This window comes from Triturus cristatus, chromosome 11, assembly GCF_964204655.1.
Source record: "Triturus cristatus chromosome 11, aTriCri1.1, whole genome shotgun sequence".
In the NCBI taxonomy this organism is placed as follows: domain Eukaryota; kingdom Metazoa; phylum Chordata; class Amphibia; order Caudata; family Salamandridae; genus Triturus; species Triturus cristatus.
In genome coordinates this window covers 266,100,647-266,115,743 of record NC_140594.1, presented here as the reverse complement: position 1 = coordinate 266,115,743, position 15,097 = coordinate 266,100,647, and the positions used below count along the sequence as shown (strand labels likewise).

The 15,097-nt window shown below is 44.3% G+C and overlaps 1 protein-coding gene across 2 annotated transcripts in view; it reads left to right on the top strand.

The window, feature by feature from the left end:
- The window catches only part of CHEK2 (checkpoint kinase 2), a 243,964-nt gene that overhangs the window by 65,303 nt on the left and 163,564 nt on the right, over window positions 1–15,097 (top strand). For both annotated transcript variants that reach the window (XM_085636234.1, XM_085636235.1), the window contains exon 5: window positions 7,791–7,915. In XM_085636234.1, coding sequence (XP_085492360.1) covers window positions 7,791–7,915 — 125 coding nt within the window. The remainder of the gene's footprint in view (window positions 1–7,790; window positions 7,916–15,097) is intronic.

Sequence of the window (15,097 nt, the reverse complement as noted above, 5' to 3'; positions counted from 1 at the left end):
CTGAAAGCTAGCGAACCAGAGCTCCTCCAGTCAGTCCCCTTTTTATCCATCACTGCCCCTCTAGTAGAGCCCACCTGGAGCCTCATCCCTCAGATACCTCCCCAGTACTGAGAGGCCCTCAGCATCAATTACAAGTTGCTTGATGCTGAAGAAAATATGAATGAGGCTTTTCTAAATGCAGAGTCCTTAACCAGTGCCCCATGGTTGAAACGTAGTACAATCCTGATATTTGGTGGTGCCCTTTTTCTCTCTCTCAAAAGTAATTTGTGTTCTGGTGTTGAGGACTGACCCTCTTTTAAAGACGACTTTGTGATTAAATGCTACTCCAGCTCATAGGTTTGGAGTCGCCTAGTCCTCTGTAAACATAATGGTAGTCACTTTATTGACGTGCTTTGTTGACTTAAGAAGAAGAGAACTACATTTGCTGTTTATTTCTGTAATTTGCTATTTTAATGGAAGTGAATACTAAGAAAGAGTACACTGCTGTAGAAAGAACCATAGTCCAAATTTTTTCCATTAACACCAAATAGGAAAAACGCTTTTATACATCATGCCCCATATCTGTTGCAATTAAGATGGCTTTGCCATAATACCTCACTTGGCTGCATTTTACACTAAGTGGCTGTAATAGTGAAATGCTTTTTTTAGGTCTTGGCCTGGCAGGAGCAGCGCATGTGCTGCTCTTGCCATGGCAATGGACTTTTGGAATTGATACGGATTCCAGGCGAGCACGCGGCGGGACAGAAGATGTGCACACGGGGACTGGATGCTTTACTGGCAGCGTGATACTCTGTGGACTTTTTTTTCGCCGCCTGTAAAGCCAGTCCCCGCGTGCACATCTTCTGTCCGCCCTCTACAGAGATGTGCACGCGCATGGCGGAGTGCGTATGGACAAGAGATGTGCGTGTGTGCGCGCGCGCATGGCGTGGTGCTTTCGCTTTCACTCCCTCACCCCGTCTCCGACTTAGACGTCAGTCAGCGCGGCTCAGTTAGCACAAACAGGCCTCTACGCTTGCTTTCTTAGAACAACGGCCGGGAGCCCGTCACGAGACAAGCAGCGCTGGAGCTGGCCTGTGACACGTGGAACTCAGCGGCTGAAAACGTACTAACTGACTTCCATCTCTTTGCACCAAAATAACAACAACTGGGGAATCTTCAGATGCCCAGACGTGCTGTCTGTCCACCAAAGGCGCCTCAGTGCCTCGCCAGGGCTATGAAGCACTATAGAAATAGTGCTTAAAAGCAATAACATACGGCATCCTTCTGAAATATGTATGTGGATACTGAGGGTTGAGTTCATTTATCTAAAAATGCCAATTCGGAGATCTGCCACCTATGAGCTCACAAAACCTGCAACAAACAGAGACCTAACAAATTTGAGCACAAACATATTTATTTTTTCATGCTGCCCTGTTGGCACGTTCAGCTCACGCGCTGTACACCTGCACTTCTGATTGCCTGTAACAAACTTGGTTTGTCTTAGCAGTTAAAGGCAGTTACACGGTGTCCAGCCTCGCGGAACTTTATCGCTGCCCATAAACCCTGACAAGATTTTTCAAAATGTCTCCTCACGCAGCAATGCCTTGAGTCGTGGCCAGAGAGAGCCAAGGCCGATATTGCCAGCACAATTCCCTAGGACTTAATTTAGAAGGATAGAATCTCTATAGAGAGAGGGCTTGAAATTGGCAGCGCTCTCCTGGCAGCCCCCACCACTTTTCAAGCTCACCCTACTCTGTTGACCTCATCTGCTGTGACAGATGTGAGGATGTGGAGGGGCTGAAAGAAGACGTCCCAATCAATAACGCGGAGCAACAGAGGCACCGCTGCACTTGTTCCACTCTCAGAAAAGCTAAATCTGCTATAAACTCGTGTGACACGAGTTTATAGCATATTTAGCTTTTTAGCCTAATTAGTAACGAGACACACCAAGCAGCAGCCAAAAACGCACCACAGCAGCAAGAATGACTGACTGAATATTAAGTCTGGAACTATGCTGCATTCTTGCTATTAATAATACATGTAAGAAAACTGAGTAAAATGTTTGCCCAGGAGCACAACTTCGATCAAGTGAGGAAGCTGAGATTTGATCTGGGTTTCATTGTTATGCACCATGCAATTTAGCCTCTAGACCAGGGGTTCCTAAACTTTTTCAACTCACGGCTCCCTTGACCCATTGACCATTGCCCATGGCTCCCCACTGTTACTTCTTTGGGAGGGTGGGGGGGGGGGGTGTAATCCCGGCCTCGGGAGTACATGCATTTTTCACCCTGAAAAAAATTGGGATGAAGCTGATGAAGGTATTATATTCATATACGCAGGGTGTTTCGTATTACTAAGGCAGTGCCTCTAGTAAAGTATTCTTAGTTACACTTCTTTGCCCATGCCTTTTTTAGAGTACCCTCTTAAACTTTTTTTTATCCCACTTACAGTGCTAGATTGTACCCCTATGCATGTAGGCCTCATTGCCAAAGTGTTTATCGCTTGAAGAATATTTGCATACACTTCCATTTCTACCCATGTTATATGTGCCAACACACCTGTCTCAGCAGGTGTGACTCGCAATTTTTTTAAACCACATACAGCTTTATTTTTGCTTTCGCCTCCCAAAAATTGCCTCCATATGAATGCAAGTAAAATAAATTCCTCTTTTTTTTTTTTTTTTTAACTCCCCTCTTGCTTCTAAATGTTGGCACTCTGCCCTATATGGTGTTTTACTTCCCCGTGCTCACGGGAAGAGCAGGCCTGGTGTGTACTGAAAGAAATGTGTACTGGAAGTACCTATGATTCAAGAACAAAGTTAAATACTTAATAATAATATTTAGTGTGTATAATAGACAGGACAACAGTACTTTCCTGATAACTTGCATTGGTTTAAAATGCATTTGAAAATATAAATATATTCACTTAATAAACCATAGGTTTCACACATGTTATAGTTAGCTGGACATTTCACTCGTGAAAAACCATTGAAATTCCCCCGTTCTAGTTAGTGCAGGCAACTATAACTAACGCGACCGCAATCCTCTGCTGATGACGTCAGATATTACATCACTGTATTTAGACACTTATTTACCCATGTCTTCTTCCATAAATTTTTAGCTATACATATATTACAAATATTTTTTTTTCCGAAAGACACATATGTCATCAGTGATGTAATATCTGATGTCATCCGCAGAGGATTGCGGTCGCGTGAGTTATAGTTGCCTGCACTAACTATAACGGGGGAATTTCAATGGTTTTTCACGAGTGAAATGTCCAGCTAACTATAACATGTGTGAAACCTATGGTTTTTTAAGTGAATTTGCAAGGTTTTTTAAATGCTAATTCCTAACTATAACGTGTGTGAAACCTATGGTTTTTTCAGTGAATTTGTACGGTTTTTTAAATGCTAAGTTATGTATTTTTTTTTTTTTACGTTTTTCACCGTGCGCGTACCGTACGCGCACGATGCGCTTCGCGCTCCGCGCGCCCACATTACGCAGTTCGCGGAATTTTTCCGTTTCTACCGTATGCGCACGCTACGCGTACTCCGATTTTTCGCAAAAATATTAAAGGAAATTTTGGCCCTTGGGGGTCCTTCTAGGACCCCCTGACAAAGGCTAGGGGGTCAGGAACTGTCCACCCTGCCCCCTTTTCACGTTCTCCACCTTTGTTTTTCACCCCCTCAGACTGCGAGAGACAAAATGGCGGCCGACACTTCCTGGTTTCGACCGATTCGAATGTTTACTAAGATCTAACAACCAATCAGAATCGCGTACGGTAAGTTTTACCGTACGCGCACGGTGCGCGCTTATAGATATATATATGCTATTTTCTGAGGAAATACTGAACAGATTTACACCAGACCTGCAAAAGGCACATCCCTGACCTGAGGACTACCTCTCTGCCAAATTTCAAGTAATTCTGTTCAGCCGTTCGGGCTGTAGCTTGGACTAAAGGTCCTATGGAAAAATGCATGGGGAAAACGCGTTTTGGTGCCCCCCCCCCTTTTTCTCAGCCTCCGCTTCACGAATCCCCCGAGACTTTCAGGGAAGGAGCGGAGCGCCCCACCTATTTTGAAAATTTCGCGAGGATTCGTCAATCGGCGCCAAAGTTATTCCAAATAGAATGTTGCGGATTTCCTATGGAAACACGGTCCTAACTATAACTATCTACTGGCGACCGCCAGTAGATAATATATATATATATATATATATATATATATATATATATATATATATATATTTCACTGAAAAAACCATAGGTTTCACACATGTTATAGTTAGCTGGACATTTTACTCATAAAAAACCAATGAAATTCCCCCGTTCTAGTTAGTGCAGGCAACTATAACTCACGCGACCGCAATCCTCTGCTGATGCTAATACTGTATTTAGACACTTATTTGCCCATGTCTTCTTCCATTAAATTTTAGCTATACATATATTACAAATATTTTTTTTTCATAAAGACACATATGTCATCAGCAGAGGATTGCGGTCGCGTGAGTTATAGTTGCCTGCACTAACTATAACGGGGGAATTTCATTGGTTTTTTATGAGTAAAATGTCCAGCTAACTATAACATGTGTGAAACCTATGGGTTTTTCAGTGAATTTGCAAGGTTTTTTAAATGCTAATTCCTAACTATAACGTGTGTGAAACCTATGGTTTTTTCAGTGAATTTGTACGTTTTTTTAAATGCTACGTTACTTTACGCCGTTCGTGGCGTGCGCGCCCACTTAACGCAGTTCATTCCGTGCGCGCACCGTGCGCGCACAGTGAGCACGCGGTGCGCTTTGCGCACCGCGCGCCCACTTTACGCAGTTAGTGCCGTGCACGCACGGTGGGCACGCGGTGCGCTATGCGCACCGCGTGCCCACGTTACGCTGGATGGGCCATGTACGCACGATGCGCTTCGCGCACCGTCCGCACACGGAGGACATATTATGCGCTTCGTTGTGAAAGGTAATCTATTAAATGTTCCAAATATTGATAAGCCCTGCACAAAAGGTGCCTTGCGGGCACCTTTTGCACACGGGGGGGGGGGGGGGGGGAAATTGGGATAATTTTATTTTTTAATTAATTTTTACCGTACGCGTACGGTAAGCGCAATCTGCATTTTTTTCAACAAAAAAATACATAATTTTTTGGCCTTGGGTGTTCTTTTGGGACACCTTAACCAAGGCTAGGTGGTTAGGAGCTGTCTAGCCTGCCCCTTTACATGTTATCAAACTTTGTTTTTCCTCCCCCCCTCTGAGTGCGAGAGAGAAAATGGCGGCCGCCACTTCCTGGTTTCGACCGATTCGAATGTTTACTAAGATCTAACAGCCAATCAGAATCGCGCTCGCGCACGGCACCGTACGCGTACGGTAAGCTTACCGTAAGCGCACGGTAAGCGCACCGTAAGCTGCCACTGATATATATATTGATTTAAATGCTATTTTCTCAGGAACTACTGAACAGATTTACACCAGACCTACAAAAGGCACTTCCTTGACCTGTAGACTACCTCTCTGCCAAATTTCAAGTAACTCTGTTCAGCCGTTCGGGCTGTAGCTGTGTCTAAAGGTCCTATGGAAAAATGCATGGGAAAAACGCGTTTTGGGACCCCCCTTTTTTCTCAGCCCCCGCTTGACGAATCCCCCCGAGACTTTCAGGGTAGGAGCGGAGCGTAGCGCCCCATTAGTTTTGAAAATTTCGCGAGGATTCGTCGACCGGCGCCAAAGTTATTCCAAATAGAATGTTGCGGTTTTCCTATGGAAACAGGGTCCTAACTATAACTACCTACTGGCGACCGCCAGTAGGTAATCTATATATATAATTTATTAACGAGTCTAACAATTAATCCAGCATCTTCCGCTTACTTTTGGAGAGTTGGAATGTGGGGATTCGATGAAATATGGAAGTCATCTCCCGCGACATGCCATCAATTAAGCACTACGTTTACACCTTTAGGCATGTCACTTACAAATCATCGTATATTTAAGTCTAATCAGTTAAACTGAAGCCAACAACCCCTTCAGCTTTGAATGCATTAAAGTGCTTGGTGCACAGCTCCCCTTGGTAGGTTTGATGACTCCCCAGGGAGCCACGGCGCACAGTTTGAGAACCACTGCCCTAGACGGATAGCTTCTTCAGTCTCTCATTTACAAGCAACACTGAGTTTAGTGTGCCCGATTCACAAACTGCATTTTCTAATGCTTTAAGTAGTACTACAGTAGCACTGCCCCCATACTACAAAATGCTATTCTCCAACCTACCTGCAGAGATCACTGCCTTTCCATTTCAGTTCCCTATGGTGATCAGCACCAATGTGGTGAAGATCCCTGCACTCGTAAGCATGCGATTTCAACAACCATCTGGAATAACAGGAGTATCAGAGTAAAGTTGGGTAATGGCTCAGTTGTGGCACAAGCCAACACTTTATTTATTTTAAAATGTGTTATATATATATATATATATATATATCTGTTGTCCTTCTTGGTGAAGGCTGTTATTTGAGGCAGTAAGGCATTTGGAATGACCTTTTATTATACATGACAGCAAAGCCAGGAAACCGCACGAGCAGATGCAAAGCAGCGTCGGGAAACAAACAGCAACCTCCATGTACCTGGTTTCCCTGGAGCTGATGAGAGAGGTATAACCAATTGAGGTCAAATCTGGGAGCACTTACAGCCAAGCATTAAAAATGCAATAGGCCTCGCCTTTCATTAAGTTAAAGCCATTTGCTTTGCTATACAATACCATTAGCAAGGCAAATGGCTTTAAGTTAATCAAAGGCGAGACCTATTGCATTTTCAATGCTCATTTATATCTGTCGTATATTCCTTAAATGCCAAGATCATTTTTCAGTGAAGTAAAGTCATTATTTACGTTATTAACTAAAATGTAATGTGTGTATATAAATATATGTTGGCATATTGAGTACAAAGTTGCCATTATTGAGTGGTTTTAAGAGAATTGTATTCAAGGTAATATTTTATATGATTCGATTTCGTGGGTCATTACAGCATGAATAGAATTGCTAAAGTCTCTTTTGGAAGCACTGCTGAAGAATCATTAGTAATTCCCAATTTGTTTAAAGGCAACCTCAAGCAAGTATATATAATGCAGAGGTGCAGTCCTGCCTCGCGGCTTGGCAAATCCAATATATTTTTTTCCTTTAAAAAATGCCTGTGTCTCCCTTTGATGAAACCACACCAAAGATTGGGGAGAAGTCCATCAATGTACTTGTTAATGTGGTGGGCATCAGTTAAAACGGTTCTAAAGGTAAAAAAGGAGGTGGCCGGTTGTGGGCAGGGGGGGTGAAGAGTTTCACTAACCTTTTCAGTCACCAGGCCTTTGATTCAGTCAGATACTACTGGTACTAATCTGAACTTCAAAGGTACCAGACCATCTGCTTAGAGGCCCCAGCAAGACCACCCTTTACTGAGACTGAAAATTGCAGGCACCAGGCAGATAAACCATGTTACCATATGCAGGAAATCTAAGTGGTCATTTGACTTTGGAACAAAAGTTTTCTGGATTTAGAGCCATTTTCTTCCACTAGATTGGCATATTTCTATATTTGTACGAATTGGACACATACATCACACCCACACATAATACCGCCATTAGCTAACAAACTACTAGAACATTTATTTTTGGTTGTATGACATGGCTAACACGCCCAGTAGACCCTGCTATGTTTTATGTAGGACAGCTTCAATATTGAGAGCACTGTATGAACAACACTAACCAGTCACTTGAACTGACCGTGTGGTGCTCATGTCAATTTTCTTTGTCTGACCTGATCTTTCTTGTTGTAGACTTTGTGAACAATGACTACTTGTTTGGGCGAGACAAAAATTGTGACTACTGTTTTGATAAGCCAGTGATCAACCAGACCGAGAAATACAAAACTTACAGCAAGAGGCACTTTCGGATTTTTAGGGTAGGTAATGTTTGTATGTGTCTTTGCAGTTCAGACAACATCATGTGTAATTAGTTCAGCAATTAGCTTAATGTTATAGACATTTAGCAAGGTTGTAAAATGGCAGTGGAGTGTAAAATGCAATGCGTTAATAAGACCAAGGGCCATATGTAGGTAGGCTGTGTTTTGCGATTCTCTAATTGCAATTTTTAGGGAATCGCAATTAGAGAATAGCAAAACGCTATGTAGGTAGGATTAGCAATTTTGTTTGCGAATCCCACCTATTCCTTATTTGCGATTCTCTAATTGAGAATCGCAAATAAGGAATACCTTGCCATTCATTCCTATGGGCTAACCTTTGCGAGCCACCTAGCTCTAGTAGATATGCAATAGGGCTCTTATTTTTAATTTATTTAATTCAATTTTTATTGAAATAGTAGACATGCTATTGAAATGCCTCTGTAATAACATAATCTCTACAATTTTTTGTGTTCCTCTATAACAGCAATGGTTTGTAAAAGTCACAACCTTAACCACGCCAATCGATATGCCTTTATTGGACTGTGGCTAAGATATTGGTCTGCCTTTAATATTAGTAGATGGTGAACTGGACTGGAACTGTAACACTTTTCAAAGTGAGGTGCTCGCCTATGGCATCTGCTCACTAAAATCACAAGGCTTCTGAAAACGCTTTGTGTTGATGCCAGTGATTTTAGCAAATTTGAAAAAACCCTTCTACAGCAGAGTATAGGGTAAGCCTGTGTATATATTTTGATGTTAAAACGTTTTTGGGCTAAGATATATTTTAGGGTTCATGATCAACTTGTGGAATCAACCATGAGCCTACCCTCCAGGAGAATGGTCAAGGTACAACATGAAGTGTACAGGACCTTGAAATAACCCTCCACTTCCCTCCGACAGATATACAGGGTGGTCGGCCTTCTGGCCTCCTCCATCCAAGCCATTTTTCTGGATCCCCTTCACTTCCGGGCTTTGCAGTGCCTTAAGCTGTCACACCTGCGCCGAGGTCTCACATATTCTCAAAACATTCCACACTCAGACGAAGCCAGAGACGAGTTGCAGTGATGGCTCTCGCACATTGAGGCCTGGAACGGCCGCACATTTTTCTGATCAAATCCAGACATGGTGATAGTCTGAAACCAGTGGCCCAGGCTGCGGGACAGGTTATGGGGAGCTCACCATGAGATTTATATGTTCTGCCTCAGAACTGGCCCTGCACATCAACTGCCTGGAATTGACGGCAGGTCCTTTCACGGTAAGATACTTTGCGGTGAGCACACAACCAATGCTGCATACTTCTAAAGATGGACAATGAGGCAGCAGTCTGCAGCATCAACCTTCTAGGGGGCATGCGTTCGAGAGCTCTGTCGGACCTGGCAAAGAGCTTTTAGGAGTACTGCCCGATCATCCCTTGTCTGGTGTGGTGGAACATCTCCCGGGCTCTGCCAACCAAGTAGCGGATTGGCAGTCTTGTCATCTCAAGGATTCAAACAGCTGGAAACTCGTTCCAGAATCATTTCGGACCTTATTGGACCGGTTGCGTCCTTTCACAATTGATCTGTTTGCCTCCCGGCTTAATCATCAGCTTCTACAGTACTTCAGTTGGAGACCGGACCCCGATGCAAAGGCAAACGATGCATTTCTTCAAGACTGGTCCAAGGAGATGAGCTATGTCTTCCCACTGTTCGTGGTAATGAGGCTCCCGGCGCAGACAGCTGGCAAATCGTGTGGTAGTGACCCTGATTTGGAAGTCGTAAGTCTTGTTTCTGGTTATTCTGGAACCTTCTTGGGATTTTCCAATACGTCTATCCCAAGTTCCATATCTCCTCATGTATCCCTGTGGAAGTCTCCACCCATTGATGGTCTACGAGTCCCTACCGCTTATGGTGTGGAAGATAACAGGATGCGTTGGCAAGTCCATGGGCGGAGAATACAGTTAAACGATACCGCTCAACCTGGTCTCGGTGGTTGTTTTGGTGTCGTCCCCGGAATCTGCATCCTGTGGGGGTAGGGCGTTGTCCACATCCTGAATTTCCCGGCCTCATTGGTGGCCAAAGGTTTGGCCTATACGTCAGTCAACACTTTCGATCTGTGATTTCTGCAGGGCATGCCCATGTGAGGGGCTGTCTGGTTGGCAAGTATCCGTTGGTGTGGAAACTTCTCCGAGGCATCAGGTTGGCTCTTCCTTCAGAGCCAAGGTATTCTGCTCTTTGAGATGTCAACAAGGTGTTGAAAATCTTCCTTTCTTGGCCTCTGAACAGGAGTACCTTTCAAGGAAATATTGGTCTGCAAAATTGGTGACGTTGCTATGCTTGGTTTTTTTTGTCGCAACGTCTTGGATGTCTGGGCTTTGGACATTAGCGAACGTACTTTTACTCCTGAGGGAGTGTCCTTTCATGTGTCTCACCAGACGAAGTGCAACTCCAGGCTCATCTCATACCCGCCTTTCCTGGGTGCTCCAAAATTGTTTGTAGTTTGTGTCAAGAACTACGACAGTTGCTTATTGCTCTTTATCAGCCACATAAGGCAGTCTCCTTCCAACCATTGCACGTTGGGTTCTATGGGCCATGCAAGAGGCAAGTATTGACACGAGTATTTAAAGCTCATTTAAACAGAGGGGTTCAAAAGTGTCTGCCCTTGGGGCGCAATTAGAGGATATTATGAATGCCGTGGACTGGTCTTCAGATTAAACTTTTAAGAGGTTTTAATTCAAACCAGTTCTCTCTTATACAACCCTGGTGGTAGACGAGCTTTAAACTGGTATGATCCTCGTCTTCCGGTCCTGATATAAAATGAGAAATTTCCTTGCAATTGTAAAGGAACGTTTCAGTTCTATTAAGGACATGTAGGCGAGGATGTGCTGGCCCTCTGTTCGATGATTTTCACCCGCCCAGTGAGGCAGGAGTTACCATTAAAGGTGCAAGTAATTTGTCTTGATCAATTTACATGCTTGCTATGTAAACCTATTTTGAATTCTTTAGGGATGCTAGCCGTTTAAATGTTTCTTTGCTGCTGTACACTGCAATATTATCAGTTCGCCTAAGGTCCTTGTTTGAATGGTTGATTCATTGGTTCTTGCAGAATCAGTCGTCCAAACAGGAGTGAGGTGTTCCTTCGGCTTTCATCGCAGGAAGAAAGAGGACGAGCATAGGCGGACGGAGAATCATTAGAGGGATGCTGAATTCAGATTGGACAGTGCATTGTTTGTTCCATGAATGATGGGAAGCAAAGTGTTATACGTTGTTTAATAAGGCTACTGTTAAAGTGTGGCACAACCCTTGCCTCTCTGCCCTAATAGAATTGAGTTTTCGGGCTATTGCTTGAAAAGAAAAATGGTGTACATCTGTCGTAACCTTTGTAAATACTCCGCTGCATTATATGGAATAAGCAGCTAGCAAAACTGCAGTAATAAGTGCTTGACAGGTTGATTGATTGGTGTTCATATAATTATGAAACGATTAAGTTTTTTTTTCCGCTCTCCGTGCTTATTGGCTAGAATATTCACTACCATTTTTCTAAATATATCGATCTCTATTTTTAAGATTGAATTCATAGGACAGGAGGACTTGGGGCCAGATGTATCAAGGCTTTTTGCATTCGCAAACGGGCCAATTCGCAGAATGTGCCCGTTTACGACACACAAACGCCTTTTGCAATGTATCAAACTCTTAGCATTCGCAATATGGGTAATCGCAGTTTTTTTTGCGATTACCTAAATTGCGAATGCAGTTAGGGAATCGCAATTTGCGATTCCCTAAATGGAATTCATGTAGCAATCGCTAAATGCTACTTTGTATTTAGGAATCTCAAGTTGCCACCAAATTCAAGTTGATGGTAATTTGTGATTCCTTTGAAAAATGCACAAAAGTGCATTTTTCAAGGTGCCATGTGGCGCACACACATGGCACTTTGAAAAAAATTCACTTTTGTGCATTTTTCAAAGGAATCACAAATTACCATCAACTTGAGAAACAGTAGGCACATTTTGGAATCAATATTACATCGCAAGATGCAAATAACGTTACTATTGTCCCTCAACCCCAGCATAATTATCCAAAACTGAAGACTTCAGTGGGTACCAGAAGGGTAATAGTTGATAAAGCAACAGGGAGGGATAATCCTCGCCTCCGCGTCCTTAATATAATTGAAACTTTTCTTCATGATAGCTCGGAAACTTTATATTCTATGTCTGGACCAGAGGATCCGATTATGCTAGTTTAAAGCTGGTTAACAAACAGTGTAGCCATGTCAGTGATTGGTTTGAAATAAAATGTTTTAAAAGTGGAGTCCGAAGACTAATCAGCGGCTCTGAGAATGTCCTACAGGCGGCTCCCCGAAGAGAAGGCCTTGGAGGCCATAGGTCCCCTGGTGGAGTGTGCTCCGAAGGAAGAGGTTCAATGCCTGCTTCTTGCAGTATACATCTCACCCAACGGGCAATAGTCGCCGCTGAGACTGGCTTGAAAGTCTTCTTGAGTGAAATAAACAGTTGCGCTGTTCCGGGTCGTCAATATTCCTCCTTGGATCTCGTACCTCCTAGATGGTTGATGTATCTCACTGATGAAATGTTGTCCATCTCCAACTAGATCGTGTTGGCTGCCAGGCTCTGAACCGCAAAGGATCCGATGAGGCAATTGATGTGGAGAGACTCTTTTTGCTCTGACCACTGTCCGCCTGTGGTGGTATCCCCACAGCCGGTGCCCTAAACCTGACTGGTGTCTGATTCGGTCATTAGTTCTGGGGCAGATCTGAAGATGGCCCTGCCGTTCCAGGCCTGCATATGCTCGAGACACCAGCAGAGCTCCGTTAGGGTATCCGGAGAAAAAGAAATCTCCTGCGTGTATGGCCGTCCCCTCCGTAGGTGTTGCACCTTCAGGCGTTGTTGGGCTCGGTAATGCAATGGACCTGGAAAAGTCGCCTGAATTGACGATGAAAGAAGGCCCACAATACGGGGCAAATGCCAAAGGGAAAAACTGTCTCATCAAGGTTCTGCGCATCTTTCAACGAATCGAGAGCATCTTCTTTTGGGGTAACCTGTGCCGGCACAAAGTCTGACCTTTGGTCTTTAGTATAAAACCTATGTCTTGTAGCAAGGACTGAGTCATCTGGTGTTGCAAGAGTAAAATGGTTCTTTCCTGTTGCATCAGAAGGATGTCATCCATGTATGCTATGCATTGTACGCCCTGTGCTCGTAGCCATTCCATTACCGGCCTCAACACATTGGTGAAACACTAAGGCGCTCAGGACAGACCGAACGGCAGGCAAGTGAATTCGTAAATCTGGCCGTCCCACTGGAATTGGAGAAACTTCCTGTGGGGAGGGAAAATTGGGATGGTGAGTAGGCAGCCTTCAGGTCTAATCATACTAACCAGTCGTTGGGCGTCTCTTAGGGGGTAAATGCCCTCCATTTTGGAATGACGGTGTACCACCCATCGATTGAAATACCGCAGATTTATTACTGGTCTGAACCCTTTGTCCTTTTTCTCGACCAGAAAGATATTGCTCGGCAATCTCCTGAGGTGAAGAACCGATTGTGTAATGGCCCCTTTCTGCAGAAGGTTTTTCACTTCTCTGTTTACTACCTGTGCCCCTTCTTGTGAAAGGATAAAAGGACGTGGTCAGGAGTGTTGGCAAGGTGTACCGTGGAATTCTATGTGAAAATCCCTCACTGTTTGAAGCACCCATAGGTCCTCTGTTATGGACGTGCACTTGTGCCTGATTCATTGCAAAACCCCCAACACCCCCTCACCCCACCCCCCTGGGGTGCTAGCTTCACAGAAGATGCCTTCTCTGCCACATCCTCTGCTGCAACCTCTTGAGGGGTAGAACCCTCCAAATTTCTTGTGGTCTTGCCACTGAAGAGTGCCTCGTTTGGAGCTTATGGGAGTTGGGAGTCGTACGAGCAGCCGGAGGAGCACCCACTACCTACTATCATCTTAATGGACTGTTGGGCCTGGTCAGAGAGAAAAAGAAAGTATTAATGAAACAGGGCATCTCTTTAATAAAAGGTTCTCCCAAAAGACCCCCATTGGCCACCGGGCCAGCTTCAGTGGTGGCTTGGTCGCCTAGCTTGGACTCTATTTGATCAACAAAGAGCGTCAAAATATGCACAGTTCGCATTATCGCAATAACACCGGGCTCTATGAGCCCATCCTGGAAAAATCGTGGGATCAATCATATGGCCTAACTCCTTGGCATCGTCCGCCATTTCCAATATTTTAGTTAGCAGACCCAGAACATCCAAAACTTTGTCTTGGCAGGACCATCAAGAACGGTCCAGAGCCTTCTTAGGGTCTTTAATGAATTTGGTGATAAATGTTGCCATTCGTGGATCGATGTCTGAGGTACTTGGCACCTTAATAACCATGGAGGGCCTAAGGCATTCCACTTTCATGCGGCCCTGACCTTTTGGTCCATGAGTTTCCTGATGCAGCTGGCCACATACCACGCTACGTTTTGTGCGGGGACCTAGTCCACGAAGCGGGAATGGTAAATATCTTCCGGGTTGAGAATGCCGGGTAGCCCTGCAGAGTCTTGTTCATTAGAATCTTCTAGCTTGGGTTTTTTGGTCTGCTCGGGCCTGGCTCATCGCCCGAAATTCTCATGGAGATTATCAGTGTTGTACCCGGTATTGCCATCCACTAGCTTTTGGGGGCAGGAATCGTCCTACATGCAGTGGTGGGGTAATAGCCCGGGTGAGAATCGTCATTTTCAAATGCATCAGATGAGGTAGCGGTCGCGTTAACGTTGATATTGGGCCTGGCTTTGCTCTTGCCCTTAGAGGCCTCCATTGTGCTTGTAGGAGGTTCCAGTCTCCCCCAAATGGAGGTACTACACTGCGCCTCACAGGTAGCTCAGTTATGAGCTGGCTCAAGGGTTCTAGAACCTAAGAGATCCCCTTCTCTAGTGATGCATCAATGGCATCTTGTTGTAATGGAAGAATAGTCTGTATTCAGGATGGTATCTTCATGTAGTTTATTAGGTAATAAATAAATGAAGTAAGGTACAGATGAACTACTAACTCCTCATGGATGGGAAGTAGTGAGTGCTCCTCCTTCCCAGACTCCCAATATGCAGCGAACTCACATGCCATGATAGTTCAGATGAAGATCAGAGGTCAGAATAGTAAGGTATCTGAGGACAAAGCCATAAACAAAATCACTGAAAATACTCCCTATACTGCCT